This window comes from Pelodiscus sinensis, chromosome 26 (genome assembly GCF_052426305.1).
Source record: "Pelodiscus sinensis isolate ZL-2025 chromosome 26, ASM5242630v1, whole genome shotgun sequence".
Classification (NCBI taxonomy): domain Eukaryota; kingdom Metazoa; phylum Chordata; order Testudines; family Trionychidae; genus Pelodiscus; species Pelodiscus sinensis.
The window spans coordinates 14418704-14445989 of NC_143077.1; the positions used below are offsets into that span (position 1 = coordinate 14418704).

The window sequence follows — 27286 nt, forward strand, 5'->3', positions numbered from 1 at the left end:
GGATGGAGAGAGGCTGTTCTCAGTAGTGACGGATGGCAGAACAAGGAGCAATGGTCTCAAGTTGCGGTGGGAGAGGTCCAGGTTGGCTATTAGGAAAAACTATTTCCCTAGGAGGGTGGTGAAGCACTGGAATGGGTTCCCTAGGGAAGTAGTGGAGTCTCCATCCCTAGTGGTGTTTAAGTCTCGGCTTGACAAAGCCCCAACTGGGTTGATTTAATTGGGATTGGTCCTGCCTAGAGCAGGGGGCTGGACTTGATGGCCTTCTGAGGTCTCTTCCAGCTCTATGGTTCTATGATGTTACCCTGTAACTGCTCCCACAAGTACTAGGGCAACTTTCTCTAGAGCAGCTGGTACCAGCCACTGTTGAGAGACGGGGATGTAGGAACGGCCAGATCCGAGTCTAGCAGCCGAGGATACCAGGCCTTGCCGGAGCAGGACACAGAGTCGGGGGAAAGGCTGGTGGCTCCAATGCCCACATTTCCCTACAGTCTCCAGTGATGTCTGGGGTGGGTACACCCCTCAAACCCAAGGGACTACTTTGCACCCCGCCCGCCCCACTATCCTCCAGGCAATTAGTTGAACACAGGGGACGATCCCTTCTCGACTTCAGCTCTGGCTCTTGCTTCCACCCACCAACAGCAGCCCCTGGGAAGCCAGAATCACCACATGGTAATGGAGTCCTGGCCCTGCAGAGAATGGGGTCCCCCCAAGGCAGGGGGTGCTTTCTCCTCAGAGCCAGACTCTCATCAATGGAGGAGCTCGTCTGGGGCCATGAGTTAAGTGGACTGTAAGCGACAATCAGCCTGGGATCACGGAGCACTGGATATAGAAAGATGAGGGATCGCCTCCCCCCAAAACTCCACCCCATCCTAGTCCCCTCCCTTCCCTTCGTTGCCAGGCCCTCTGGCTGGCTAGGCTGAAGTAGGGATGTAAAATAGCAGTTCACTGATTAAACGAAACGTTTAACGGGTTAACCGTGATCCCACTAGAGGGGGCTGCCCGGCCCCAGCTCTGCCTGCCCCCGGCCAGGGCACACGACTGAGCTTGGGGCTGATGCACAGCCAGGCCGGGGTCCCCCTGCCTCCACCTGGGCCCCTGGGGCTGCCATTCCTGGCTGCCCTCCTCCGGTGTGGAGGGGCTGGGGCTGCCACACAGAGGTTTTCCCTGCTCCCGCCAGGGCTGCTGCAGCCCCAGCCCAGTGTCCTATCCAGTAAGCATAAGACTCACTGGTTAACCATTTACATCTCCCTAGGCAGCCATGCCTTGGTGCTCAACTCCATTCCTTCACAGCATCCTTCAAAAGCCACCACCAGCCTCACTTTCCCCTGCAGGCCACACTGAATTTGCAGCCTCATTCTCTGAACCTCTGGGAGTTGGAAACAGATTTTTCACCTCCCAAACGGCAGGCGGAAACAACCCTTTTGCACCTGGCTTGGGTTCTTTAAAGAGAACAGTGGCTCCAAAAAAAAAAAGGATTCATTTATTTTTGCTCACAAACCTTCAAGTGCCGTAAGTTTACAAAAATCAAACGCATTCACACCCACAACAATGCCAAGCTGGACTTGAGAACCATCCCAGGAATGATTTAAATACACTCACTTTAAAAAAGTGTAAAAAGTTGGCTCCCTTTATAAATACAGTGCAATCCTTCTGTACAATCTTACAAGGCTGAGACAAGCGGGAGGCACACCCTGGCCGGACAGAGGAAGGGTTTCATATGCAATTCCCAAGAGAAGTGGAAGATTCAAGACAGCCTTTCAGGTACTTCTCTTAGGCCTTGTCTAGGTGGGGCAACTCACTGGAGGAGCTACCCCACAACAGCTCTAGTGCTTTAAATTCAGACCCTAGCTTACTCCAGAATAGATCCCCCGTGTAGACAAGCTCTTTGAGCATGCTCTGTTTAAGCACACAACAAAACGGAGCTGCAAAGTACAGATCTGAGATATTAAGACTCATCCCCAGTTAAAAGCCTTGCCTGTAAAGCCAGATCAAGGCAGCACCTGGAATGTTTCACAATGTTTCCAAACCACTGAGTCAATGTTTAGCTCTATAGAAGGCAGGCATTCACAAGGGGCAATACGCCGGTCTCAGCACACAGACACCTCAGGGTTATGTACAAAGCAAGTTCAGGTTCACACTTTAAAAACACAAGAAAAACAAAATACCATTGTTTCAAAAAAGCTTATTTTCAAAATTGGTATGAACACAGCCCTGTCAGGTCCATTTCAACGGGCAGCCCTGCTGTGAAAATGAACCCCCTCCTCACGTATCATATTTGCTCGTGGGCATGTCGTCATGAAGAATGCTCCACAGAGGGACAGCAAACCATCCGAGCACAACGTGGACCTGGCTACACTGGCAAAGCTGTGCAAGGCATTGGGATCGTGAAACCGCCCCAGCCGCCATGCCCTGAGTGAAACAAACAAAACAAAACTTTGCTAGTCTAGCTGCTTCCACACTCGAGGTTTCTAGTGGCACAGCTATGCCAAGCAGAGGGCAAACCCACCCCCATGCAACTGGGCCAGCAGAAGTGCTTAGCATAGACCTGACCAGTCTTGTTTCCGAATTTTGGCTTTGTCTAGACTAGGCGTTAGCATTCTGGTTTCTAGCTGGTGTTGGCTAGCTCAGGCTACCCTTAACTCTGCCCACTTTGCTCATGCTAACACACAGCTTGCTTTGTCTAGAGTTTTGGAAGCGGGTCACTGGCTTGATCCAATTTCCATCACCCCTGTAACTTTTAATCTACACATCTTGTGACCCAGGTCAGAGCTGACCACGCTTCACTCCTATTAGCCCCACTCCCAGCACTGCTGTGAAGGGGAAGCTGGATTCTAGCCTCCCCTGTGCATCAAAGCGGCTAACGAAGGACCTTGCTACCCTGGAATTGCCCCCAATTCAGCTGCACTGCCTACAAATTCCTCCTCTAAACAGGACAGCTACTACCAGCTTCCATTGGCATCGATGCAGCCCACCCAAACCCCCACTCCATGCATGACAGCTCAGCCCTCCAGTGACACCCATAGAGCCCCCCAGGACAGGGGGGTGGCATGGGTCTTGGCTGGAGAGCCTCTCTGACTGGGGAAGACCCCGAGGACCTCTCCAAACACATACACAAGGGGGCAGATTGACAAAAAGCAAGTCCCCAAACCTACCCCCAAGCAGAGTTTTCACACACACACCCCCAGGGAGAACAGTGAGGGACTCCATGGGGCCCATTAGGGACTTTGCTATTGCAGTTTATGTGGAAGGTGCCACCCATCCCCATAGCATCTGGGCAGCATTAAATCCCTTTGCTGGATTAAAAGCCAACAAAAGTGTTTCATGTTCATTTCAGGGGACACTTTGGCCCACATGGCTCTCCTAGGGCCAGATGCGAATGGGATTCTACCCAACCAGCATCCACTGCAGGCAAAGGCTAGCCCTCTCCCCAGGCAGGCGTCAGTGGCATTCAGGAAGGGGTTAAGAACGCAGGCTTGTTTTCCACTTGTAAGACAGAATTTTTAACGGGCCATCACATGACAAAATCCCCTACCCACCAACCAGCAGCTGTTCTGCAAATATTGGAAAACTGGAACTCTAAATCAGCCATTCAGGCAGGGCAGGGCGAATTTTGGACAGATGGAAATAAAACACTATTTCCCCTTTTCCTCTGGCTTTTTGCAAAAGCTACTGACAATGGAATCTGGGGCTATGAGGTGGAGCCAAGAGTTAAATACAGGCCCCATTTTCAAAGGCGTTTAGGCCCCTAAAAATAAAGATCAGCACCTAGTAAGATTTTCAACATCTGGCAAGGAGTAAAAATAAAAGAAAGTTTAGATCAAAATGTCTGAACTCCAGTAGCTAAAGTTTGACACCCAAATCTGTATTTTTTAGGCACCAATTAGTGGCTTGATTTTCACTTTGAAGAGGGAGCAGCAGGTGCTTCGCATCTCAAACAAACAAAAAATCAAGCCACGATTAGCTGCGTAAATATTCATTCATGTTCGACGATTTGTGCACCCAGTGCCTGACTAGCAGATTTAAGTTTAAATTGCATCTGAAAATGAGGATGCTACATGGGGCGCAGATGACTGGTCTCTGATTGGCTCGGTGAATATCATGCGTTAGCCAATCAGAAAACAGCAGCCAGCAGGGTGACATAAGCCCTTGGCTCCATCCCCTTGAAGGGGCCGATGGTCCAGAACTCATTGCTAAGACCCGGCCCCTCAAAGGAGCCCAAAGCACGTCATGGAAGCAGGTAACAGTCCTGCATCACAGGAGGCAGAGTGAGAGCAAACGGCCTGGTTTTCACAAGGCAAAGACACATGCCACTGGGATACAGATCCCCCCCGTACGCTAGCATGGCCATCCCAGATTGAATCCACTCTGCTCCCAAAAATCTACCATGGGGGGGGCACTTTCTCTCCTAAAGGACCCAGCCCAGTTTGTGGTATTTGGGGGAACCCTCCCTTCTTACTAGAGAGGGCTCCTCCCACTCAGAGAGGGACCTGTCACTAACCTAACCAAGAATTCGGAGAAGGGCTGGTCCAACTGAGAAGAATCTGGGGTCACCCTGGACTCCTTGACTAGATGCCTGGGGTCCACCCAGCAGCCTGCAGCAGAGCCGGCTGTTTGGCACCAGTCTCAACGGAGCAGATCAAAGTGACCCCTGGAGGACAAGGCAGCAGGTACTTCAGGGAGATGGTGGTGCGAGGGCGGGGCCTCGGGTCAGTCGAAGGGGAGGGAGGCGTGTAGACGTGTAAACCGGGGAAGGTACAGCTGGAATCTCCCCAGTCGCAGGTGGCTCCAGCGACTGGCCAGGCATGTCCCTAGCTCAGCCCATCCCCGACTCGCCTTGTTTCAAGTTTCATGACAGGACATCAGAGCAGGCCGCTGGGAAGTGTCACTAGAGGCCCCAGACCTTCGCAGGGACTCCCAGCCGACTGCTTCACATCAAAAGCCACCTGACGGGCGCAGGTACAACCCAGGTTTCCCTTGGCACTGGGCTGGCTCAGACCCTGTAACTCCGGGAACAGGAGGGAAGACCCACATGGGTCAGATCCAGAGCGAAACACAAGTGTCCCGCAGCTATGCTGCCGGCACAGATCCCTCCCGCCCCCAGCAGCTGCAGGAGCTCCAGGGTTTCTTCATTCCCCAGCAGCCCACCACGATTTTGGGGAGCGGGACCCTCTTGCCTGGCCACACAAGTCCCCTGGCAGGCCAGAGCGCCCCACACGCAGCAGAAGGGTTGTCTCCGAGGGGTGGGAGCGGGACGGGAAGATTCGCTCTCCAGAGCCCTGGTCTCCCGGGGTCTCCTTGCCCGGGCCCAGCACCCCTGGATGGTGGGGGGGAGGGAGAGAGAAGCCAGCCGAGGCACCTTTCCTCTGGCAGGCTCTTTGGGGACACCTCCCCGGGTGGCCATCTGGGGTCTCGCATTGCACTGATGGCTACGCCCAGTCTGTGCTGGGCCGAGCAGCACCGGAGAGCAGGCAAAGAGCCGTGGGGACCCCCTGGAGGAGGGGAGAAGTGGAAGGAAGCCCCGCCCCACAGGAGGTCTCCAGCCCCTGGTTCAATGGGGCGGGGAGGACGACGGGGCGGGAGTAGGAGTCCCCACTTCAAGTCAAAACCCAGGCCTCCAGCAAAGACGTTAGCACCATGGCGGGGAGGGAGAGGGGGCCCCTCGCCGGCTCAGTTCTTCAGCAGGTCGCCAAGGTCATAGGCCTCGAAGAGGTCGCTCACGCCCTCGCCCCCTTCCAGCCCCCACAGGTAGTCGTCCTGGTCGAGGGGCGGGGAGAAGCTGACGAAGGGGGCAGAGTCACCGTAGGGCAGCTGGTCCTCGGTCTGCTGCAGCAGGTGATGGGGCACGTCCAGGAGCCCGTCCTCCACCTCCATCAGGGGCGCGGCTGGGGAGAGCGGAGAGGGACAGGAGAGCTCGGGGGGAGCCCGGCGGAGCACCACGGGCCAGGCGCCCCACCAGCCCCGCTCGCCGGACGCGCAAGAGGAGCCTGGGAGCGCAGGCAGGACCCTCACCTCTAGCCTCCCGCTGCCTAGCGTCTCCCGCGGTTCCAGCCCTGCCGCCCCCACCCCACACAGCTCTGCCTGGGCCCCTCGCCCAACCTGCAGCCCCCCTGCTAGCCCTGCCCTGGGGTCCCTCCCCACACACTGCTCTGCCCGTGCCCCCGACCAACCTACAGCCCCCCTGCTAGCCCTGCCCTGGGGTCCCTCCCCACACACTGCTCTGTCCGTGCCCCTCACCCAACCCGCAGCCCCCCTGCTGGCCCAGCTCAGAGGTCCCGCCCCACGCTGCTCTGCCTGTGCCCCTGCCCAACCTACAGCCCCCCTGCTAGCCCCGCCCTGGGGTCCCTCCCCACACACTGCTCTGCCCGTGCCCCCGACCAACCCGCAGCCCCCCTGCTATCCCCGCCCTGGGGTCCCTCCCCACACGCTGCTCTGCCCGTGCCCCCGACCAACCCACAGCCCCCCTGCTAGCCCCGCCCTGGGGTCCCTCCCCACACGCTGCTCTGCCCGTGCCCCCGACCAACCTACAGCCCCCCTGCTAGCCCCGCCCTGGGGTCCCTCCCCACACACTGCTCTGCCCGGGCCCCCGACCAACCTACGCCCAGCCCCCCTACTGTCCCCGCCCTGGGGTCCCTCCCCACACACTGCTCTGCCCGTGCCCCTGCCCAACCCACAGCCCCCCTGCAATCCCCGCCCTGGGGTCCCTCCCCACACACTGCTCTGCCCGTGCCCCCGACCAACCCACAGCCCCCCTGCTAGCCCCGCCCTGGGGTCCCTCCCCACACACTGCTTTGCCCGTGCCCCCGACCAACCCACAGCCCCCCTGCTATCTCTGCCCTGGGGTCCCTCCCCACACACTGCTCTGCCCGGGCCCCCAGACCAACCCACAGCCCCCCTGCTAGCCCCGCCCTGGGGTCCCTCCCCACACACTGCTCTGCCCGTGCCCCCGACCAACCCACAGCCCCCCTGCTAGCCCCGCCCTGGGGTCCCTCCCCACACACTGCTCTGCCCGTGCCCCCGACCAACCCACAGCCCCCCTGCTATCTCTGCCCTGGGGTCCCTCCCCACACACTGCTCTGCCCGTGCCCCCGACCAACCTACAGCCCCCCTGCTGTCCCCGCCCTGGGGTCCCTCCCCACACCCTGCTCTGCCCGTGCCCCCAGACCAACCCACAGCCCCCCTGCTATCTCTGCCCTGGGGTCCCTCCCCACACACTGCTCTGCCCGTGCCCCTGCCCAACCCACAGCCCCCCTGCTATCCCCGCCCTGGGGTCCCTCCCCACACACTGCTCTGCCTGGGCCCCCAGACCAACCCGCAGCCCCCTTGCTAGCCCAGCTCTGGGGTCCCACCCCACACACGGCTCTGCCTGGGTCCCGCATCCAACCCACAGCCCCCCTCCCTCCTGCTATGCTGGCCCTGGTCCCCCGCCCTGCCTTGCTAATGCCTCTCTCCTGGTCTGCCAGGCTGCCAAAGGGCGGGCGGGGTTCCAGGAAGCCATATGGGCAGCTGGGCCTCACCAAAGGCCGCTTGGCAATTAGCCCGCCTGGAGGCTGAGAGGGCTGGGCCCTTGGCTTGGAGCCAGAGGTGGGGGCAGGTAAGCACTTAGCAGCCGCCACGAAGGGGAAAGTTAAACCCCAGAGCACAGGGGATGGGAGGGGAGACCAGGCCAGGCCTGGCCAGAGACCCCCCTTACCTTTGCCTGGAGAGGGGTCGGTGCCATCGCTGCTGTCCTGGAGGGAGGGCGTGAGGAAGCTGCTCTCCTTGGCCGGGCTGTCGTCCAGGATCTCCTCGGGGCACAGGTACACCTCGATGGGGCCGTTGGTGCTCTTCAGGTGGAGCTGCACGTTCTCCTGCTGGGAGAGGAGCCGGGTCAGCGGGATCCCCCCTTGTCCCGCTGCAGAGCTGGCAGCCGAGCCTGGGACACGGGCTCCCCAGCTGCGGAGACAGCTCAGTGGGGAAGCCTCACTCAGCAGGGCCTTGTCCTCAAGGGGGATGGGTGAGAAGCAGATAAATGCAGGGAAACAGAGCTCCCAGCTGGCCCTAGTCCCCTCCCTGCAATGCAGCCACTTGGAGTCCCCCTGGGCACCAGGGCTAAGAGGTAGCTGAGCTGAGGCGTCATTGCTCTGGGCCTCGGTTTCCCCGTCTGTGAAATGGGGATAGTGGCTCTTCCGTCTCTCCTCGAGGCCTACCCAATGGGATACAGAGCACAGCTGAGGTCTCCACTGCTGGCCAGGAGGGCAGGTTTCCCTGCGCCCAATCCAGCAGAGCCCTCCTCCGGCCCCCTCACCTCACTGAAGTCCGGCACCTCCAGCTTGGTTTCCGGGGGGCCTTGACCGCGATCACCGTCTGCTCCTGGAAGTTGCCGATGGCGCGGATGTCCTGGTAGGTGACGTAGGCTAACGTGGGAGGGGCGAGTTCAGGAAACGCCGGCCACAGACTGAATCTTCTCAGCCCACAAAGGACGGGAGAGTCGGTTCTCTGCAGATCCAACGCGCTGGGCCCGCCCGCCCACCCCCCAAATCCAGACAGGGTCCCAACCCTGCCCACGAAGGCATCTGCGCTGCCAGGCACAGACTACAAGCCTCTTCTTCCATCCTGAGGGGGACACGGGACTACAGCCTCGCCCCGCGGCATCCCATTAGCCAGCTCTCTCCCCCCACAGCCCCGCAGCAGCAAGCCCTTACGGTAAACAGGGCCGAACAGCCCGGCCGGAGCTCACAGGCTGGGGCAGCCCGTCGGCCAGGGCTGCAGGAGCGGCACAGGCTCCCTGTTTGTTCCTGAACGGACCCCAGAGCCCTGGTCCTGCGAGGATGCGACGGGGCCATCTCCACATTTGCTCCGTTCCCACCACGGGTGCCGGAAAGGCCCTGGGATAAGGCAGATGCTGGAGGCAAAGCTTTTTCACCCAGGCCATGGAGCTGGCTGGCAGAGGAGGGGAGACCAAACCCAAGGCAAAGTGTGCTCAGGCAGGAAGGCGAACCCCACCGGGCGCTTTCCCAAGACGGCTCTGAAACAGAACTCACCTGCTGCTGAGTCAAACCCCGCCCTGGGCCGGGTGTGGCTTTATCAACCAAGTCTCTTGTCTGGGCAGGGCTGCTCCTGGGCTCCTCCCTCCGGGCTGCTCAGCCCTCACTCCGGATCCTCCCTCAGACCCAATATCCCTCCGACCGTCATTTTCAGACTGGCTTTGCTCCTGCCGCTGCCGCCCGCTACCCCTCCTCCCCTGCCCCGGGACCCTCAGCCCCCCGTGAAGGATATCTCTGGTTAGTCTCGTCCTCCGTCAGGTGCTTTAGCTGGAGGGTGCAGTCTTGGATGAGCTCATCCACCTTCCGCTCGGTCTTGGCCAACTCGGCCAGCTCCTGGCGCAGGGACTGCTGCTTCACCGTCACAGAGGTGTCCTCGAAAATCCCTGTGCCCCTGAGGAGAGAAGCAGCGCCAGCTCTGAGGATCAGTGGAAAGCAGTGCAGCTGGGAGGGGGAGGCTGGGGGAGGGGTCCCTCAGCAGGGACAGCGCAAGGTCCCCTTGGAGGGCGAGTGTCACGTTCGCTAGACGTGCAGCTCCAAGCGCGCTGCAAAGTAGCATCGTAAACTCTTGCCGCTGAATGGCTCTGTGACAGGAAACAAGCCGGGCTAGAGAGCGGCCTGAAAGCCGGGCCCCTCGACGGCGTGGCTCTAAAATCCTGACATGGCCCAAAGACAGAGCCATGCTGAGGAGCTCGGGCCGGTCTCTGCAAACTAGAGTTGGCAACAGCTGCCTCCATTGTATTCACTCCCTCGTAAAAGAGCCTGGCACAAGTCCCCTGCTCACTGCCAGCCAGGCAAGGGTCAGGGCATCACTGCTGGCTCAGACCCCGTACACGTTTCTGACGACAGCCAGCAACAGACGCAGCAGAGCAAGTGGACAATGACAGAGGAGCCTGCCATAGGGAAAGCATCTCCGAACCCCAGGTAGCCCGGGCTTTGCTTGCATCAGGGTTTGTATCCTCTCCTACTTACCTTGGCTCCCGACCTCAGGGTGATCTTGCGGTAGGGAGTTCCACAGGTTAACTTACGAAGCATGTAAAATTACAACTATTCACTGTATTCTCCCCTGCGGTAGGTAAGTGGGGGAAGAGGACCAAAAGCACGTGTCCTACGGCCTGAGCCATGCTGGGGCGGGAGCAGGGCTGATGAAGTCACTAAGGTTTAGCCAGAAGCTCGAATGGGGTCGTGTCTCTGCTCTTCCAACACGGCTCTGATGTGTTTGGTCTCACCTAGGCGCTCCGTCCAAACTCCGGTCTAATGGGGGCTCTTTCCAGCCATGCTCACTGGCCAAGCACGTTAGAAACTAGCCAAGCTGTGACCCTGTGAGACCCTGGATCCTAACTCTGTCCCCGGGACAACACGGGGGGCTGCCGAAGACTCAGATCCGTGCAAGCCCCCAGAACGGACACAGGGCAGGTCACTCCAGCCCTAGACGCGCACAAAGCCCTTGAGAGCGGATGGTCCCAGCCCCAGCCCCTGGCTCTCCACCCCCCCGTCTCCTCCTTACATCCATTGGATGTTGTTCTTGGATTTCTTCCGGATGAGCTGGATCCCCTCCAGCACGTTGGTGATGTCGTAGATCCGGCGCTTCTGCACCTCCAGCACCTCGGCCGCCCGGTTCAGGTCCAGCACCCCGTCCTCCGACTCGCTCAGCAGGTGGATGAACTTCTTCGTCAGCAGCCCCAGGGAGGTGTCGTAGCGCGTCTTCTCCCCGGGCGACTTGGGGGCTTTCGTGGCAGGGAGAGAGGAGGCAAGTCAGGGTGGCTCAGACGTCACAGCGGTGCCCGGAGAACCGCACAGCTGCTGGCTAGCGGCACACAGGGCACTCCCTCCCCGCCCACACACACGCAGAGGCTGCCACGGGTGTGGCCAGTGCCGGTTTCAGCAGCCTAGCGCAGAAGGGTCCCCCACTTGGGCCCAAGCAGCAGAGGCTCCTGCTTTCAGTGCCGGGGGCCCAGGGCTCGAGGCCCCGGACAGCCCACGCAGGCGGTTCCCGGTGCTAGGGCTGGAAGCGACTAGTCGACTATCCGCTAAGCATAAGCCTCTTGGCCAGTCGACTAGTGAGCGACTCGTCGCTGCCTCCCCCTTGCTGCTTCTATCAGGGGGGGGGGAGAGGAGCAGGACCTGGTGCTGGGGGGAAGCCGGCTTAAAAGCCCCCGCAGCACCGTCTCCGCGGGGGACTGGGGAGACAGAGGCGCAGCGGGAAGTGGTGCGGGCGGGGACCGAAGCCGTCTCCACTCGCGCCACTTCCGCTGCGATTCTGCGTACAGGAGCCCCGGCAGGACTCTTGGGCATTTCAAAGGCTGAGGCGCCGCAGGGGAGTTTCCCGCCAGCCCCCCGGGGCTTCCTTCCTCTCTTGAACTGCAGCAAGAGCCCGGCAGGGGGCGCCCTTATCGACTAATCGAACAGTTGATGGAAATCCCAGCGACTATCCGATTTGTTCGTTCTACATTTAACACCCCCGATTTGCGCTCCCGTAACTCTGCCGCACCCGGCGCTCCAGACAGAACGGCCGGGAAGCCCTTTGCACGGGAGCCCAGCCAGGCCCACATCCCCCTCCCTCCCATCAGCCCAGCTCCACTTACTTCTGGGGCTGGGGATTCGAGTGACCATCCTGCCCTTCCCCTTGGGTGTCCGGAACTCCGGGAGGCCCGGCTGGCTGGTCCCCTCCAGATCCAGCTTCCGTTTGGCCTGCTGGGCAAGAGCGAGAATTCCTGTTAGACGGGAGCCCCCCCGAGCAACTCGGGCCTGGGTCTGGGGACATCCACAAGCCATGTGCCCTATAGAGGCCACCGCGGATCGATTGCCCTTGGATCACGCTGGTCTCTTGCGGCCTCGCAGTCCACCACTGAGCTCTCTGGGGCAGGGAGCCTTTGTACAGCACCTAGCACCAGGAGGCCCCGATCTTGGCTGGCCCTTTTGCCAGGCAAATAATGAAACCATAACCAGAGCTCGTGCCCAGCCCCCGCGTCAGCCTCTAGCATGTGGAGCAGCTGCCCTGGCTCCGCACAGGTGGAAGCCGCAGCCCTTGCAAACCACAGCCCGGAGCAGGCCTGTCCTGGCTGCACCCAGGGGCTCAAATCCCCGGGATCCGTTTCCTCCCTGGGTCAAGTCCTTGCAGCTCCCATCCCCCTCCCACCAGCCTCTCTGCAGGGGGCACAGAAGGAGCAATCGGGCCCTGACCCTGCCAGGTCCTTGGCACCGGTGCACGGAGAACGGGGAGCTGGGGCTGCCTTTGAGGCCGGACCGTAGGGCCACGCAGCCAGCTGCTAGCGCGGAAGCAGGCGCGCCTTGGAAGGGGGCCCGGCACCTCCCCCCACACCCACAGAGAGCGCTGATTAGCACAGGCCCTTCCAGCCCTGAACAGGAGCCCCAACTGTATTTTAATGCCCTCCCATCTCAGCAGTAAGCAACCTCCGGCTCTGCACGGGCTGGGCCGGGGGAACCAGCTACAACCCGCCCCACCTCCCCGCAGGAGCCAGGACCCAGCTCTGAGGCTGGTGAGGAGCAAGACCAGGGCTGTATGCGACCCTGCTACAAACCCAGGACCCGCAGCCCTCGGGGCCCCCCCAGGGAGTTACCACAGACGGCTGCTCCACGGCCGGTGGAGCCTTCCCCGCCGGGCCCCAGGCCCACACGTTGGAGCCCAGGCATCCATGTCACTGAGCCGCCATGACGAGGGGGCCCCGCTGCCGGCAGAGAACGGAGAGTCTCTGGCTCTCGCCCCCCCGCCCTGGGACGCTGCCAGGCCCGAGGGACCGCGGGTGCGGATCTGAGCCCGGCCACGGCGCTGCGCCTTTCCCTGGCACCGAGGCGCTATCAGCGCCCAGGCACAGGAAAGCGCTTGCGTGAGACGCGTCCGGTTACGACAGCGGATTCTGGGAACCGGCTGCCGCACAGCTCTGGGTGGGGGCAGAGGGCTTCAGCCGGGGGCAGAGCCTTGCACCACAAGGAGCTCAGGCACCCCGGGAAGAGGGGCCACCCTGACCCCTTCCAATTGCCCAACGCAAGGGCCGAGCGACCCCCCGCAGGCTGCGAGGGGAAGCGGCACGTGGCAAGGCCGGGCAGCTGGCTCCCAGCAGCTGCTACATCGCTTCCTGCCCACTTCCTGAGCGGCACCGGAGGCTGGCCCCGGAGCTGCCTGCCATTCCCTCAAGTGCTTCCCTTTTGGCACCGGCTCCGGCAGGCAGGCTGCAGACCCTTGGAGCCGGACGGCCGGGCACTGCGCCAAGGCAGAGCGAAGCTCCCCTCCCCGATGCCCAGAGTGGCTGGCAGTCAGCACCCAGGGAAAGCAGAGACCGGGCTAGCACGTGCCAGGGTACGGGGAGATCAACGCCACCGGCAGCATTAGCACCCGCCACCCTTGGCTGGCCCGGCGGGGTGCTTCAAACACACGCGGCGCTCAGAAACGGGCGCTCAGCGACTCCATCCGCGCCCCTGGTCCTTGGGACCTTCTCTCAGAGGCAGGGTCACCATCCACGAGCCTCCAGGCCCTGCTGTGTCTCGTGGGCCTGGTAGGGATGGGGGAGGGCCCACCTAGCACCGGGCGCAGAACGCCTTGCCTGATACCACCCCAGCTCTGCTCAGTCATATCTGGAACCACACACCAGCCCCGCTTCTTTGCAAAAGCCAAGCACGGCCCAGGGAAGTGCATGAAGCAAGGGACGGAGAAACACCCCACCCCATCCTCTGCCCATCACCCCCCAAAACGCACACTCCTCCCTCCCCCGTCTCTTAGCCCTCACACACACCTGCAACCGGTGCCACCCTAGCTCTGTGCTTTGAGCAAACCCCCAGAGCAGGATCTTCCATACGCTGTGCATCTTTCAGCCCACCCCACAACCCTACAGGGAGCGCCAGCTGGAGACAGACCCAGAGAGCAGGGCTTGGAGCTGGACCGCAACAGGCGTAGGTTCACGGGTGGGTGTCTGGGCTGGGCTGGGGTGGGATCGTGCCGAAAGCAGCTCGCAGCCAAACGTCTTCACCTCATCCGAGTGGCACGGACCCTTGTTTGCCAAGTTTGGGATCAGTATTAAAAATAGCCAGGGACAAGTTCCGATCAGGGAACCAGGAGCCGAGCTGCGGGATGCTGAAGGTTTGGCCCAGCTCGGCAGGCTGCTGAGGAAGAAGGGAGTTAACGTAAGAAAGGCCACGCTGGGTCAGACCAACAGTCCATTTAGCTCAGTATCCTGTCTGCCCACAGTGGCCAATGCCAGATGCCCCAGAGGGAGGGAACACAACAGGGAATCCTCACCCGATCCCTCTCTGGTCACCCATTTCCAGACAAACAGAGGCTAGGGACACCATTCCTACCCATCCTGGCTACTAGCCACTGATGGACCTAACCTCCAAGAATTAATCTAGCTTTTTTTGAACCCTGTTTTAGTCCTGGCCTTCACACCCTCCCCTCAGGCAAGGAGTTCCACAGGTTGACAATGCGCTATGTGATGAACTTCCTTTTATTTGTTTTAAACCTGCTGCCTATTAGTTTCCTTTGGTGCCCTCTAGTTCTTATATTGTGGGAATAAGTAAATAACTTTTCCTTATTCACTTTTTCTACCTCAGCCATGATTTTATAGACCTCTACCCTATGCCCGCCTTAGTCTCCTCTTTTCTAAACTGAAAAGTCCAAGTCTTTTTAATCTCTCTTCATAAGGGACCTGTTCCAAATCCCTCATCATTTTTGTTGCCCTTTTCTGAACCTTAAGCAGCACTAGAGAGAGATTTTCTGGTGTGGGGATGCTGCTCCACAGGGCAGGAGCTGTGGAAGAGAAGGCTTCTGAACCAGCAGGAGCAAGATGGTGTGAAGGGCCCACGCAGGAGGCCGGCTCCAGACAAGGGGAGGAAACCAATGACCAGAGGGAGGACAGTCCCATGAAGTCTGCTGGACGGAGCCCACAGGAGGGGAAAAACCGCTGGGGAAGGTCCCAGTTCCCAGACACGGTGATTAGACTGTTAACAGAACCACACCACGGGAGCATTGGAGCAGCTGATCAGAAAGCCAGGGAAGGAGGGCTCCCCTGTCAGCAGAGCGTGGCAGCAATCCTCCCTGGGGAACGCCTGGAACCTCTTTCCTGCAGGAGCTGCTCTCGGGCCAGGCTGCTCTACACCCACCCCTGAAGGGCTCTCGTGGCTGGAGGATCCCAGCACCCCCCAGCCATGCAACTAGCAGCTGTCACGGGCGATTCCTCCCCTCCCGGGGGAGAGCCCAGGGCTGGCCGTTTGGAGGGGAGGGCGCAGTTACTGCAGAACAGCGCGACTGTCTTTCAGAGAAGGCAGGTCAAAGGCAGCGGGAGGGGACGGCCGAGAAGTCAGGGACCGTCCTTGGTCCTGTGGGAGGAGGTTCCACAGTCTCCCGCCCACCCCGCCTCCCACACAGCTGAGCTCTACCCCCAGAAGTCCCCTGGCTGCCGAATGGTTAAACCCAAGCACATGGGAAACACCTGCCAAAGGAATAAATACCACAAGCACATCTGCTGCCGTTTGGGCCCAGAGACAGCAGAGAGTGTGTGCATGTGGGGGAGCAGGGGTCTGTTTGGCTCCCTCCTCCCCTTTGCCCACAGGGCATCTGTTGGCCCCAAATTAGCTGGGGAGGGCCAGCAACAGGTGGCTGTGACGGTGCAAGGCGGGCCGGGACTCAGCAGCCCACCGGCCCCCTGTGCCGCTGCACCACTTGTAGGGAGGCAGGATGTTGGGGGCAGGCTGGTGCTTCACTCATTAACTGGTCAAGCGCGCCCCCCGGCTATGCTGAGCACGAGCGTGCAGGGCACCGAGCTGCTTTCTGAGCGGCAGGGAATGGGAGAGGAGGCGGATTTGCAGGCCCTGCTGTGCCACATATGGGGCAGGGCTGGGAGCAGAGTGCCTCTCGTTCAGTGGGGGTGGGGAGACACCCTCCATGCCACCCCTTGTGCTGGGGGGCCAGAGCCATCCCCTGCCCTGCCCAGGCCGAGCGGGCGGTAATGGAGGGATGCGCGAGGCCCCGGCGGTTGTGGAGATGGCAGGAAAGGACAAAGGGGAGCCCAGGGTGGGTCTCATGCCAGGTGTTGGCCTGGCCCAGTCTCTCCCCCCCTCAACTGGGGCGGATTAGCCACAAAACGGCTGGCCAGCCCAGCCACAGGGCCAAGTTCATCCTCCTGCAGAGCCCATGGGGGAGTGGGTGGAGCAGCTAGGCTGGGGCTGCAGGACACGGGTCAGGCACCAGCAGCAGGGTGGACACTGGAGGGGTCAAACATGACGGGGGAAGCTGAGAAAAGCCAAGAGCCCCACTGAGGGACTCCAGCCTCCCTGCAGCCCCTGGACCCTGCTGCTCAGCAGCTTGACTTCCCAGCCACGGGAATCTGGGGGGGCACGAGAGGACACCTCTCCCCAGCCGTGTATTTCAGCTGAGGGGCAATTAATAACAAATAATAATCCCTGGCTCTTCTGTAGCTCTCCAAGCACTTGCAGGGCAGCATCACGGGCCCCATTTTACTGATGGGTAAACTGAGGCAAGGGATGGCAATGTGACTTGCCCAAGGTTCCCCAGCAAGCCAGTGGCAGAGCTGGGGAAAAGAGCCAGGTCGCACTCTAGACCACACTGTTCTGAAGAGACACTAGCATAGGAGGGTGCAGGCTTCCACTTCCTCTCAGCCCAGCTGCTCCTGGCCAGATTCCCTTTCACCCCCACCCGCCCGGGGCTAAGCACTGGGGGGGCAGCACTAGAAGCTGCAGAGCCCCCCGTAACTGACCGAGGGAAGGTCTCAGCCCGGCAGGCAGCAGCTAGAAGAAAACTCCCAGGACGGGAGCCTGCCAGGCTTGCTGCTGCACCTACGCCCAACCCTGCCCCCAGAAGCAAGGGGAAGTTAGGAACTGGGGAAAACACCCATCCAGGCAGCTTCTGCTCCCACCGCAGCCCCGTGCCTCTGCCCTTTATTTCTGGGGGTGCAGAGTGTCAGCAGCACTGCCCCCGGCCCGTTCGGGCAGCTCCGAGGCCTGCCCTCACCCCACACCCTCGCACTGCAGGGCGTGGGAACTCGGCATCTGGGTTATCACAGCGTCTCACAGCCCGGAGCGCCCCAGCACACACCCTCTGCACGCAGCGGGAGGGAACGCTGGCAGCGCGCCCAGGCGGCAGGAGCCAGGGAAGACGGGTTTGCCTCTTCCAAACCCTCCAGCTCCTGGAAATGCAGGAGGTCGCCTGCCAGTCCGGGAGGGATCAGCAGCACTGGCAGGCCATAGGCCATAGGTAAGAGGTGGGGTCAGATTTGGGATGGAAGCGACTAGTCAACTATCCAATAAGCATAAGCTTATTAGACAGTCGAGTAGCGACTGGACTAGTCGCTTCCCCCCCTTGATGACTGTCAGAGGCAGCAAGGGGAGGAGGGGAGCAGGAGCTGGTGCTGACTGGGAGAGCTGGCTTAAAAGCAGGTCCCCCCCAGCACTGTCTGTGTGGGGGGGACAGGGAAGGCAGAAGTATAGTGGGGGACCGGGCACGAGCCAGGAATCAGCTGATTCCTGTCCCAGACGCTGCGCCTCTGCTTTTGAAATGTATTAGCAGCTGGCAGGCTCTTAGTGCATTTAAAAAGCAGAAGCGCAACGGAGGGGGGGACCATGCGCAAGCCGGGAATCAGCTGACCCGGCTCGTGCCGGGTCCCGCCTTCCCCTCCCCGCTGCGCTTCAGCCTTTTAAATGAATGAAGAGCCTGCTGGCTCCTAATGCATGTAAAAGGCAGAGCCACAGCGGGGTTAGCTCCCGGAGCTGGCTCCGCAGTTTCCCCTCTTATCGACTAGTCGATTAAATGTAATTGAACATCCCTAGGTCAGATCCTGAGCGCTCCCTGCAGGGAGCAAGGGCTGGAAGGGAAGGAGGCAGCGCACCAGAGCGGACTCGGCGGGACAGACAGCAGCAGCGCTGACAGGGATCTAGTGCTGACCCAAGAGGCAGGAGCAGGAGAGCAGCGGGGCTGCCAAGAACGGAGCACGGGGAAACCACCCCAGCGAGGCAGCTGGAGGCTGAGGCCCGGGCTGTTGTCAGGTGCAGCTTCACAGGCTGCCAGGATTCTGGTTTGGCCTGGGCTATGCACTGCGTTGGCCCCCGGAGGCTGGGCACAGCAGGGCTCTGCCCAGACAAGGCAGGCTCTGCCCTTTGTGGGTGGGGCACAGCTGATGCTCTGGGGGTAGATCAGCTTGGTTGCTGGACTGACAGGTGCCAGGAACCTCCCTCCCCGCTGGCCCCCACTCCCACGGGTGCTTCGGGCCCACAGACGAGCTCTCTCCCAGGCCCTGCTCCAGGGGGCTGCAACCGACCAGCCGTCAGGAGTGACTAGAAGGCACTGCTCTGTCCTGGCTCCAGGCGCCACGGATCCCCATCTCCCCTCTCTGCCGTGAACGGTGGCCCAGAATTCTAGCCCAGGACCCAATCGGTGGCAGCCCCACCCTGAAGAGGGTCAGGTGACAAGTCCGGGCTAGGTAGGGATTTCCCATCCCCCCCTCATTCCCCAGGGCTCCTCAGTGAACACACAGCCACCTGGCCCCACCCTGCCCATGAGTCACAGACATCCTGGAAGGGAACAGCCGGAGCCTCTCCTGGAGCAGAGCCCTGCACTGCTCACCCCAGCACAGCCAGGGCTGGGCGCTTCATGCTCCCTGCCCCGTCCAGGGGCAAACCACGGCTCAAGCCCAAGGGATGGGCCCAAAATTCTCCACCATGCAAGGAGAGGGAAAATCTTCCCAGCTGAGCAGCCACATTCCTTCCCCGCAGATGCCCCCAGCCCCACGGCACAGTCAGCAACCCCCTGCCATGCCCTGCGCTGAGTCTGGATCCAGGGGCCAGGCCTGGACAGATGGGGGTTCCCCTCCTCCATCAAACTGGCAGATTAAAGGAGGCCAAGGCAGCAGCCACAGCAACTATGCAGGTGCCCCATGCCAAGGCAGGGGGAAGGGAAGGAGGAGAGCCCTGGGCTGGCTTTCCCCTTTCTGGGAGCCAAGTGGAGGCAAAGTCAAAGCTTTCTCCCCTTGCCCTTTGATCTTGACTTTACAAAGATCGAGTTTGCACAGCTAGATCAGACCCCTGTTCTCCTGCTCTGGTCTCCTGACTGCACCAGCCACTGACCCCACCATGCAGGACAGGACTCCCTCCCTCCCCCCATGCATGTTTGTGTCCTGCTGTAGCATGAGCGGGGAGGACCCCACCAGCCATCAATTTACATCCTGAAGAATGAGACTGCATTTTGTTTCTCCTGGGGGCCTGCACAGCTGTAGGATTCCTGCTCACAGGACTTGCCAACCACCCTACAGCTCCTGCTACAATACTTGAGCTCAAGGCTTCCCGAGGCAGCGAGTTCCACAGGTCGGCCCCATGCTGCGTGTAGCATCTCCTTGTACATCAGATGACATACAAGCCTTGAGACACACTGTGCCAGAGAGTACTCACTCTGCAGGGCTGTACCAACCCACCCAGAGTCCCCAAAGGGACACTAACATTTTCAGCTGTGGAAGTAAAGCCAGTGAGGAGAAAGCCGCTTTCCCTCACCCCCCAATTCAGCTTATGGGTCATGGCCATGAGCACCTCCAGTGGCCGAGTGACACACACACTGGCCCAACTTGGCAGACTGACAAACAGAAGCGGCCGTTTGCAATGCACGGAGCTCAGCAAAGCTGGAGATATGGCCAAGAGACTCCATCTCTGCACAACAGCCCAGCACCTAAAAGAGCTCAAAGCATCTTACAAACGCTGCATTTTAAAGATGGGAAACCAAAGGACTAGCCAGAGAGATATGCCCAGCTCACAAAGGAAGGAATAATACTCAGGAATCCTCAAACCACCTGTGATTTATTTGCAAGCCTTCTGCATTACCCCTTAGCAACCCCCCATTACAAGACCCAGAAAGCAACCGAGAAGCACTTCAGATGGGGGACGGAATACTTAGACACAGATTACCTGCCTCACAGGCATTTACGGGTGAGGCATTTAAACAGGTCAGGTTCCAAGTAGGGATGTTAAATATCAGTTAATTGAATAGTCGATCATTTCATGAATTCTTATCGGTTATACGACTATTCAATAGACCCGGGAGTGGGGCCAGCAGCCAGTGTGCTCCAGCCTCACCCCCAAGGAGCCTCCTGCCACTTCGCGCTGCTGCCTGTCTCAAAAGCAGTAGCGCGAGGTGCCAGGCGGGAGCTGGTCCACGAGAGGGGCCAGTTTAAAAACCAGCTCCCCTCGCGGACTGGCTGCCTATCACCCTGTGCTGCTGCCTCGGATACAGAGGTAGCAACTCTGGGTGGCTGCAGACCCTGTCCAGGAGCAGGGCTGAGCTCCAGACACGGCGTGGGCCAGGACTGGGCTGGGCTGCCTCCTAATACACTTTAAATGCAGAGCCGCAGCAGGGGTAGGTCCTGGACCCAGTGCAAGCCAGGACTGAACCAGGCTGCTGTCCAGCCTGCTAAAAAACTTACCGGGGGGGCAGGGGGGGAGAAAATGCATGTAGTCTAGAGCGGTGTTTCTCAACCAGTAGTACGAATACCCTTGGGGTACTCGAGAGATGTCTGGGGGAGGTGGCATGTCAACAACTGAAATTTGGAGCAAAGTACATTTTTATTTTAAGCGCTTTATTATTTTTGTACTTTTTACACCAAAAAAAATGTCATCACCCGCCTGGCTACGATTAAGTCGTTTGAACAAATGTGTGCAATGGTAGAAAAAAATTGTGAGTCTGAAAACTGTAGATCCTGGGGGTACTTACATTTTTTAAAAAAAAGGGGTACTTTATAAAAAGGTTGAGAAACACTGGTCTATAGCATTAACCTATAAGCTTTTGCTTATTGGTAAGTCGACTACGCGATTACATCCCTAGTTCCAATCCCTTGGCCAACTGAAGAAAGCACAATCCACCTTTAGCAGGAAACCTGTAGGGCTGTGTTCCTACCAGCCACCCCACACACCCCTTACAATGCCCTTTGCACACAGAAAAGAGTTGGTCAGCATTTCAAGTTCAAATCCAAACAGTTTTTATGGACTCTGCACTCCCCGACTTCTGAATCAGCCTGGGACAAGTCACTAGATTCAGGGAGCCACTGAGAAGAGTCAAGTTACATTTTAATTCCTTTAAGGTTGCTGTAAAGAGCTCCCAATGCTTCCAAACCTGCCAGAATCCCATTGTGCACACACATGGGACTGGAAGGACGCCGGAAACGAGGCCAAAAAAGCCTGAAACGCACTCGCAGAAGCTCAGACGTATTTGTTCCAACTACACCCCGACATTCTTAAGAGTCTGTGGGCTGAACAGGAATCGAACTCGGTTCCCGAGGACACTACCCAGCTTGTTGCCCCTTACATGCAACTGAGCCTAAAACCTCGGAAGCCGCTTGCTGCACTCCATCCTGGAGGGCCAGTATTCAGTGCCAAGGCCGAATGGCACAGGAGGAGTCCTACACCACATGCTCTCCCCCACCTCCTACTGCACACGCATGGCTGAGGCAGAGAGAGAAGTGTCTACACTGCAAGCTGGGGCTGGGATGCCCAGCTCCAGAAGAAATACTTGTGCTAGCTCTGATCAAGCTACTGTGCTAAGAACAGTGTAGCAGCAGGAAGGGGGAGCTGCTCTGAGCAAGTGCCTAGGGCAGGGGTGGGCAATAACTCTTGGCCAGGGGCCACTTCAAAAATTTTTGAAGTGGTCCCGGACCGCCCGGAAGGGGCGGGGCCTAAACCAGAGGGGGCGGGGCCTAAACTAGAAGGGGTGGCCAGGATGCTCCTGGGCTTCCCCACCCCCAGACCATGATTCGTCTGGGGGTGGGGGAGCCCCTTTGTCCCCCCTTCCCACAAGGCACCCAGGCTTTGCATGCTCCTCCACCCCCAGCGTGCGAAGCCTCCACCTGTCCTACGAGGAGTGCACGGCGCTGTGAAGCGCCACACGCTATGCTCTCCTTGCAGGGTGGGCGGAGGCTTCGCGCACCCCCTCGCCCCCAGACCAATCAGGGCACGGGGGCGGGGGAGCTACGCGAAGCTTCCTTTGCCCTGCCCCCACCCTGCCCGAGCATATGGCAGGGCGGGAGGGGGAAGGGCGGAGGAAACTTTGCACGCTCCTCCCACCCCCAGACCAATCAGGCTTGGGGAGCGCGTGATGTCTCCTCCCACCCTGCAAGGAGCATGCAATGCTTCAAAGTGCTCCATGCTCCTGGCAGGATGGGCAGAAGCTTCGCCCCCCCCTCCCGCCCCCAGGCCCTAACTGGCCTGGGGACGGGGGGAGCAGCAGGGCCTCCATGGGCAGGATCAACCCGCTTGGCAGGCCGGATCCGGCCCGCAGGGGCCCTTTTGCCCACTCCTGGCCTAGTGCCTGCAGGCTCATGCCGCGAGCTGCTTGCACGGCTGCAGATACACTGTAGTGCACAAGCTTAGTCCACGTGTGTCCTTGATCGCCCAGCGTGACGTGCTGCCCTCCCCTGTATCACCCAGAGCAGAGCAGGGGACTGAAGGCAGGTTGCCAGGCCAGCATCTTACCCATCCGACCAGCCTTCCTCCGCCTGCTGCTGAACTGCCACCAGGAGACAAAGCCACGTGCTGGCTGCCCTGCACGTCCCCCTCAGGTCTGGCTGGAACCATGGTGAACACGCATGTGGAAATCCCACCCAGGATTGCCCCAGAACCGGGGAGCAAGGCAGGCGAGGTGGCCCAGGGAGGAGATGTGACTTGTCTGAAGATGCACGGTCTGCAAAGCTGGGCCTAGAACCCAGGAGGCCCAATTCCAGTCCCCCCGTGAGAGGCTCTCCCCCAGCCCGGTCTTGCAGAAGGGGACCTTGTAGCAAGGATGACGCTAGCAGCCCCACGCGAGAGCAGGATGGAGTGTGCAGGCAGCACAGCCACACGCATGGAAGTATGGGGCACATGGCATAGGGATGTAAGGGAGTAGCTGACTAGTCGACTACTCGCATTCCCCCACCTTGCTGCCTCTGTATTAATCATTCGAAAGCCAGCCCCACCCGCAGCGCCAGACCAAGGACTCCTTAGGAGGCTGCCCGCGGCCGCAGTCCAGAGGATGGGGAGCCAGGTGACAGGTGATTTAGGGCTTTTGCACTGAATCTTACTTACCATTACAGGGCTTGATCTTTCGCTCACATCACTGTGACACCCCCCTGCAAGGCACCTAATATGGCTGATTAGCCAGGGGCATCATGTGATGTTGCAATGTGCTCCCAGCCTGCTTTAACAAGAGGCAGTGTTGTTCACTGGTCAGAGCAGCCAGACAGCCTTCAGGGGTTGCTTCCCACCTCTACCCCTGAGTTACAACATGACCTAGGCAAAGTCACTTACCCTCCGCGTGGGCTCTGGCCCACCTATCAAAGAGAGATAACAGCCCAGGTCTTACATGACTATTGTGGGTCTTCAACACTGGGAGCTGGTAAAGAGCTTTTAAAACCTCAGATGAGCAAAGTGGGTGCTTTGAGAAGGGAAATTTGTCCTTTAGGGTCATGCATGCACCTGCAAAGGCCTCTACTGACCCCACAGATAGGTTGCAGGATCAGGCCTTTAGTGGGTGGCTGTCAAACCGCCTCTGCAAAGGCTACACCCTGCCTTCAGCCAGGAATGGGTTTCAGCAGCCTGGCTCTCGCTGCACCCGGGGATTCACTTCATAAAGCTCTGTGGTTAGAATTTAAACCCAGCCAGACGCAAGCACTGAAGAGGAGACAGGTGGTACCAGAGCCCTCTGGGGCCTGCAGGCAGGGGGTGGGGGGCTGGGCAGCTGCGCAGAGTAGACCCAAGCCGGATCAGCACCCAACGCCCCAGCAGAGCAGCAGTGTTCTGGGCCGAGCAGAGAAAGGAAACAGACTCACTTGCAGGCTGGGAGCAAAGCCCACACCTGTCAGGAAGCATCAGCGGCCCGGGATTCTCCCCAGCCTGTGGGAGAACTGAGACAGGCAGCTAGAGAAGGAATGGCTCCCAGGCCTGCGGGGGGGGGGGGGAGGGACACACAGGCTCTCTCTGCCAATTAGCTCTGCTGGCAGAGGCCTTCCACAGACACTCAGCAGAGGCCTGCAGAAGGGGAGGCAAAGCTGGTTACAACTGCCTGACCTACCCAGCGGCTGAGCTCTGCTTTCAGAGCCTGGCAACCGCAGCACCCAGAGGAAGTGAATGATAAACCGGCAGGGCCAGAGGGCCTGGATTCCACAGCCACTCAACACAGGTGACTCTTCCCAGCTCAGCCTGGGCCAAAGACACTCAGCACCTCTAGGTGCAGGCCCTGAGCAATGACAGCTCTGGAGCTGTCCCAATTTCTGGTTCACAGTGTGATCAGCAGAGAATGAGCTGGCTGCTCCTCAGGGGGGACACCAGCTCTTTAAAGTCCCACAGGCCATAGTGCATCAGACCACTGTCCACATAGGGCTGCTCTGACAGAGGCCAATATCACATGCTTCCAAAAAGCAAACTTTCTTCCCCCACATCCTCCCATCCCAGGAGGAAAAAATAGCCCGATTCTCTAGGTCTTATTTATAGATCCCCATGGTGGCAAGTGAGGTCTTTAATGAATGTACTATTCCCAGCTTTGCTGTCCGTGCAACTTTAAGCAAGTCACATCGCCTCGGTGTGTCTCAGTTTTTCCCTCTGTGAAATGGGTATAGTAATATTTCCTTCCTCCTCCCCCCCCCCCACATTCCTACAAAGCATTTGAAGATCTAGAGGTGAAGAACTCTAGCAACTAACGGTGGATTTGCCCTTCAAATGGATTTTGACCCTCGGCAGCAGAGCAATAGCAAACTGCCATTTCTCCCTCTACATGTCTTCTTTGTACAACTGATGTCCAAATCCTTGCTAATGGAGATTTCCTAAGATCTTATGTGTCATGCCATCCCTGCTCTTAGTATAGAATCCTATCTATATTCAGTCTCCCCCTGTGCCCATCAAGTTACACCCTGTTACTGATTTCACCCCACTACAACCCCTGGCTCACAACCTGCCACCCTGCACCCTCTTCAATTTAGTGCAGTTCAGTACAGGGCTCCACGGCCAGCTGCACAATGAGAGGCCTACCCTGAAGTGAGCTAACCCTCCCGCCCCCACTGAAGTCAATGGAAAGACACTTAGGCCAGGGCTGATCTGGGGTGAGTGCCTAGGGAACAGGGCTCATTTCCTTAATGCAAGAGATTTTCTATGGCCTGGGATCTCAGGGCTGGAGGTTCTGATGGGCAGGGATAGTTACTTGCATGAGCAGAAAAGAGGAAGGGGACAGCAGCTTTTTTTTGTGCGGTAAACTGGAGTCAAAGGGAAGTTGAGAAATACATAAGCCACCGTGCTGAGACTTATCAAGCCATTAACATTTATAAGGCATTTTACATGTAAAAGACATGCCAGGTCTCAATGCACTGAAGTGGTCGGTTTCAATATTGTCACCCACCTCAGGGGCAGCAGGGTGCCTTGCCAGAAAGGCATGTTTGGCTCACACATGTCAACTGGGCTCGGTCTACGCTACATACAAGTGACACCAGACCCGACACACGGCAGGTTTGAAAAGGGCAGACAGACAGGGGAAAGCACAGGGGTGACCAGGGGTCAGACACTTTACCGGCAGCCTTCCTGCAGAGGCAGATCGGATGGCTTTGATTTCAGGTCCATGAGGGGTGGCGTAGAGGCAGCTGCCCCTGGGTGGAGGGGCAGCAGCCACAGTCTGAGGGTACACCTGCATGAAGTAGCTGGCTGGGATGGAGTGCATCTGAGGGCTGCTGAGGCTGGAAGTCACCAAGTCTGCGGAGCTCATCACAGGCATGATTTTCTTTTGCTGCTGCTGCTGGGGAAGGCAGGCAATGGAGCAGCTCCCCCTTTCTGGAGCCGAAGACACACCCTTAGGTACTCTCAGCATTGCAAAGTCCTTTCCGAGAAGCCCAGCTGGCAGGGAAGAGAGGGCAGAAGCGCTGCACAGCTTTAAGGGGGGTGCTTAAAAACCAGGCTGCAGTGGAGACATGGAGGCTCGGCAGAGGGGCCTGAGGCTGCTCTTAGCATTGCTTAGCCATTTAAAACACTGCCTGGCACGCAGCAGCAGGGAATCCCCCCGGAATGTCCAGTCTGAGGCTGTCTTGCAAAAGAAAATCCAGCTGGGCTGTTTGCTACAATGCATTGGGGGCGAGGGGCGAAGTCACTACGCCAGCCCCTGAACAAAAAGGACGGTTTCGGCTCTTTCTCCTCATTCAGAAAGCAAGCCCCCCACCCCAGCCCTTCTTCCTGGAAGATCCCTCCACCGAGCGGCCAGCACCGGCAGCTGGCTGGCTTCTGAAAGCCCACGCAATTAAAAGTTACGGGTTTTTTGTCTTCAGGGGCGCGGGGCTCTGCAGCGCTAAAACGCCAGCGAAGTGAGCCAAGCCCCAGCGGGCTGGAGCTTTGTTAACGTGCAGGTTATTGCCAGGGCGGGTGACCTCCAGCTCCGAGCGTGCAGATCAGCCCGCTGCCGCCCAGGCCTGTTGCATCCAGACGATAAAAAAGGAAATAGCAACGACCCCCCCAAATCTCTGCTCCTTCTCCTTAGAGCCGCCGGGCGGGGGCTCTGAGCAGCATCGCGCCGGGGGAGCTGCGCCGCCAGCCTGGGCTCGGGATCCGGGCGAGGCCCTGCCACGGGCTTTCAGGGAGCTGCTCCCCCCTTGCAGAGCGGGCCGGGCCGGGATGGCTCCGGATTGGCGAGGGGGCGATGGCTGCAGAGCGGCGCCGGCTCTTTCTCTTTCCCTTTCTCCCGCGGCTCCGGCACCCGCTCGCTCTTTTTTTTTTTTTTTTTTTTTTTTTTTTTTAAGCGCCAAACTACGTGCCGCGAAATTCGGATCTCCCGCGGAAAAGGCTGCGCCCTGATTGGCCAGTGCGACGCGGGCCGGGCCCCGCCCCCCGAATTCGATACATTGGGCGAGGAAAGACGCGCGGAGCCGGAGGGCGGGCGGGGTCCGCTCTTAAAGGGGCAGCGCCAGGCGCACGCTCCCTGGCCTCGCCCCGCCCCCTCGGGCGTGGCAGCAGCGGGAAGGGGCGTGTCCCTGCAAACAGAACCAGGGAACTTCTGCCGCGCGAGCTGGGCTCTGACCAGCTGTCAGGCTAGGGGCGGGGGGAGGGTTATGCAAAGGCTGCTCAGTGCCTGCACCCCGCTGGGATGTGCTGTGCTTGCAACAAAGCTCCGAGGCTGCAGCCAGCCAGCCAGAGAAAGCAAGGCAGTAGCCGGGCTTCATAATGGCCGTGGCAGCATTGCCCATGGCCCCTGATCTCCCAGGCAAATGCAGAGGTGCAGGGGCAGTTTGGAGAGTGGGGGCGTTGAGAGCCATTGAAACAAG

At 59.3% G+C, this 27286-nt stretch overlaps 1 protein-coding gene across 1 annotated transcript; it reads right to left on the reverse strand.

Annotated features, from left to right (window-relative positions):
* Positions 1 to 1458: 1458 nt before the first annotated feature.
* Positions 1459 to 26880, reverse strand: E2F2 (E2F transcription factor 2). The gene is given in 8 exon segments (XM_075908987.2): positions 1459 to 5882; positions 7691 to 7847; positions 8285 to 8325; positions 8328 to 8398; positions 9256 to 9414; positions 10528 to 10747; positions 11606 to 11711; positions 25552 to 26880. Coding segments are annotated over 8 exon segments (1263 nt in total). The 5' UTR covers positions 25846 to 26880; the 3' UTR covers positions 1459 to 5667.
* Positions 26881 to 27286: the final 406 nt, after the last annotated feature.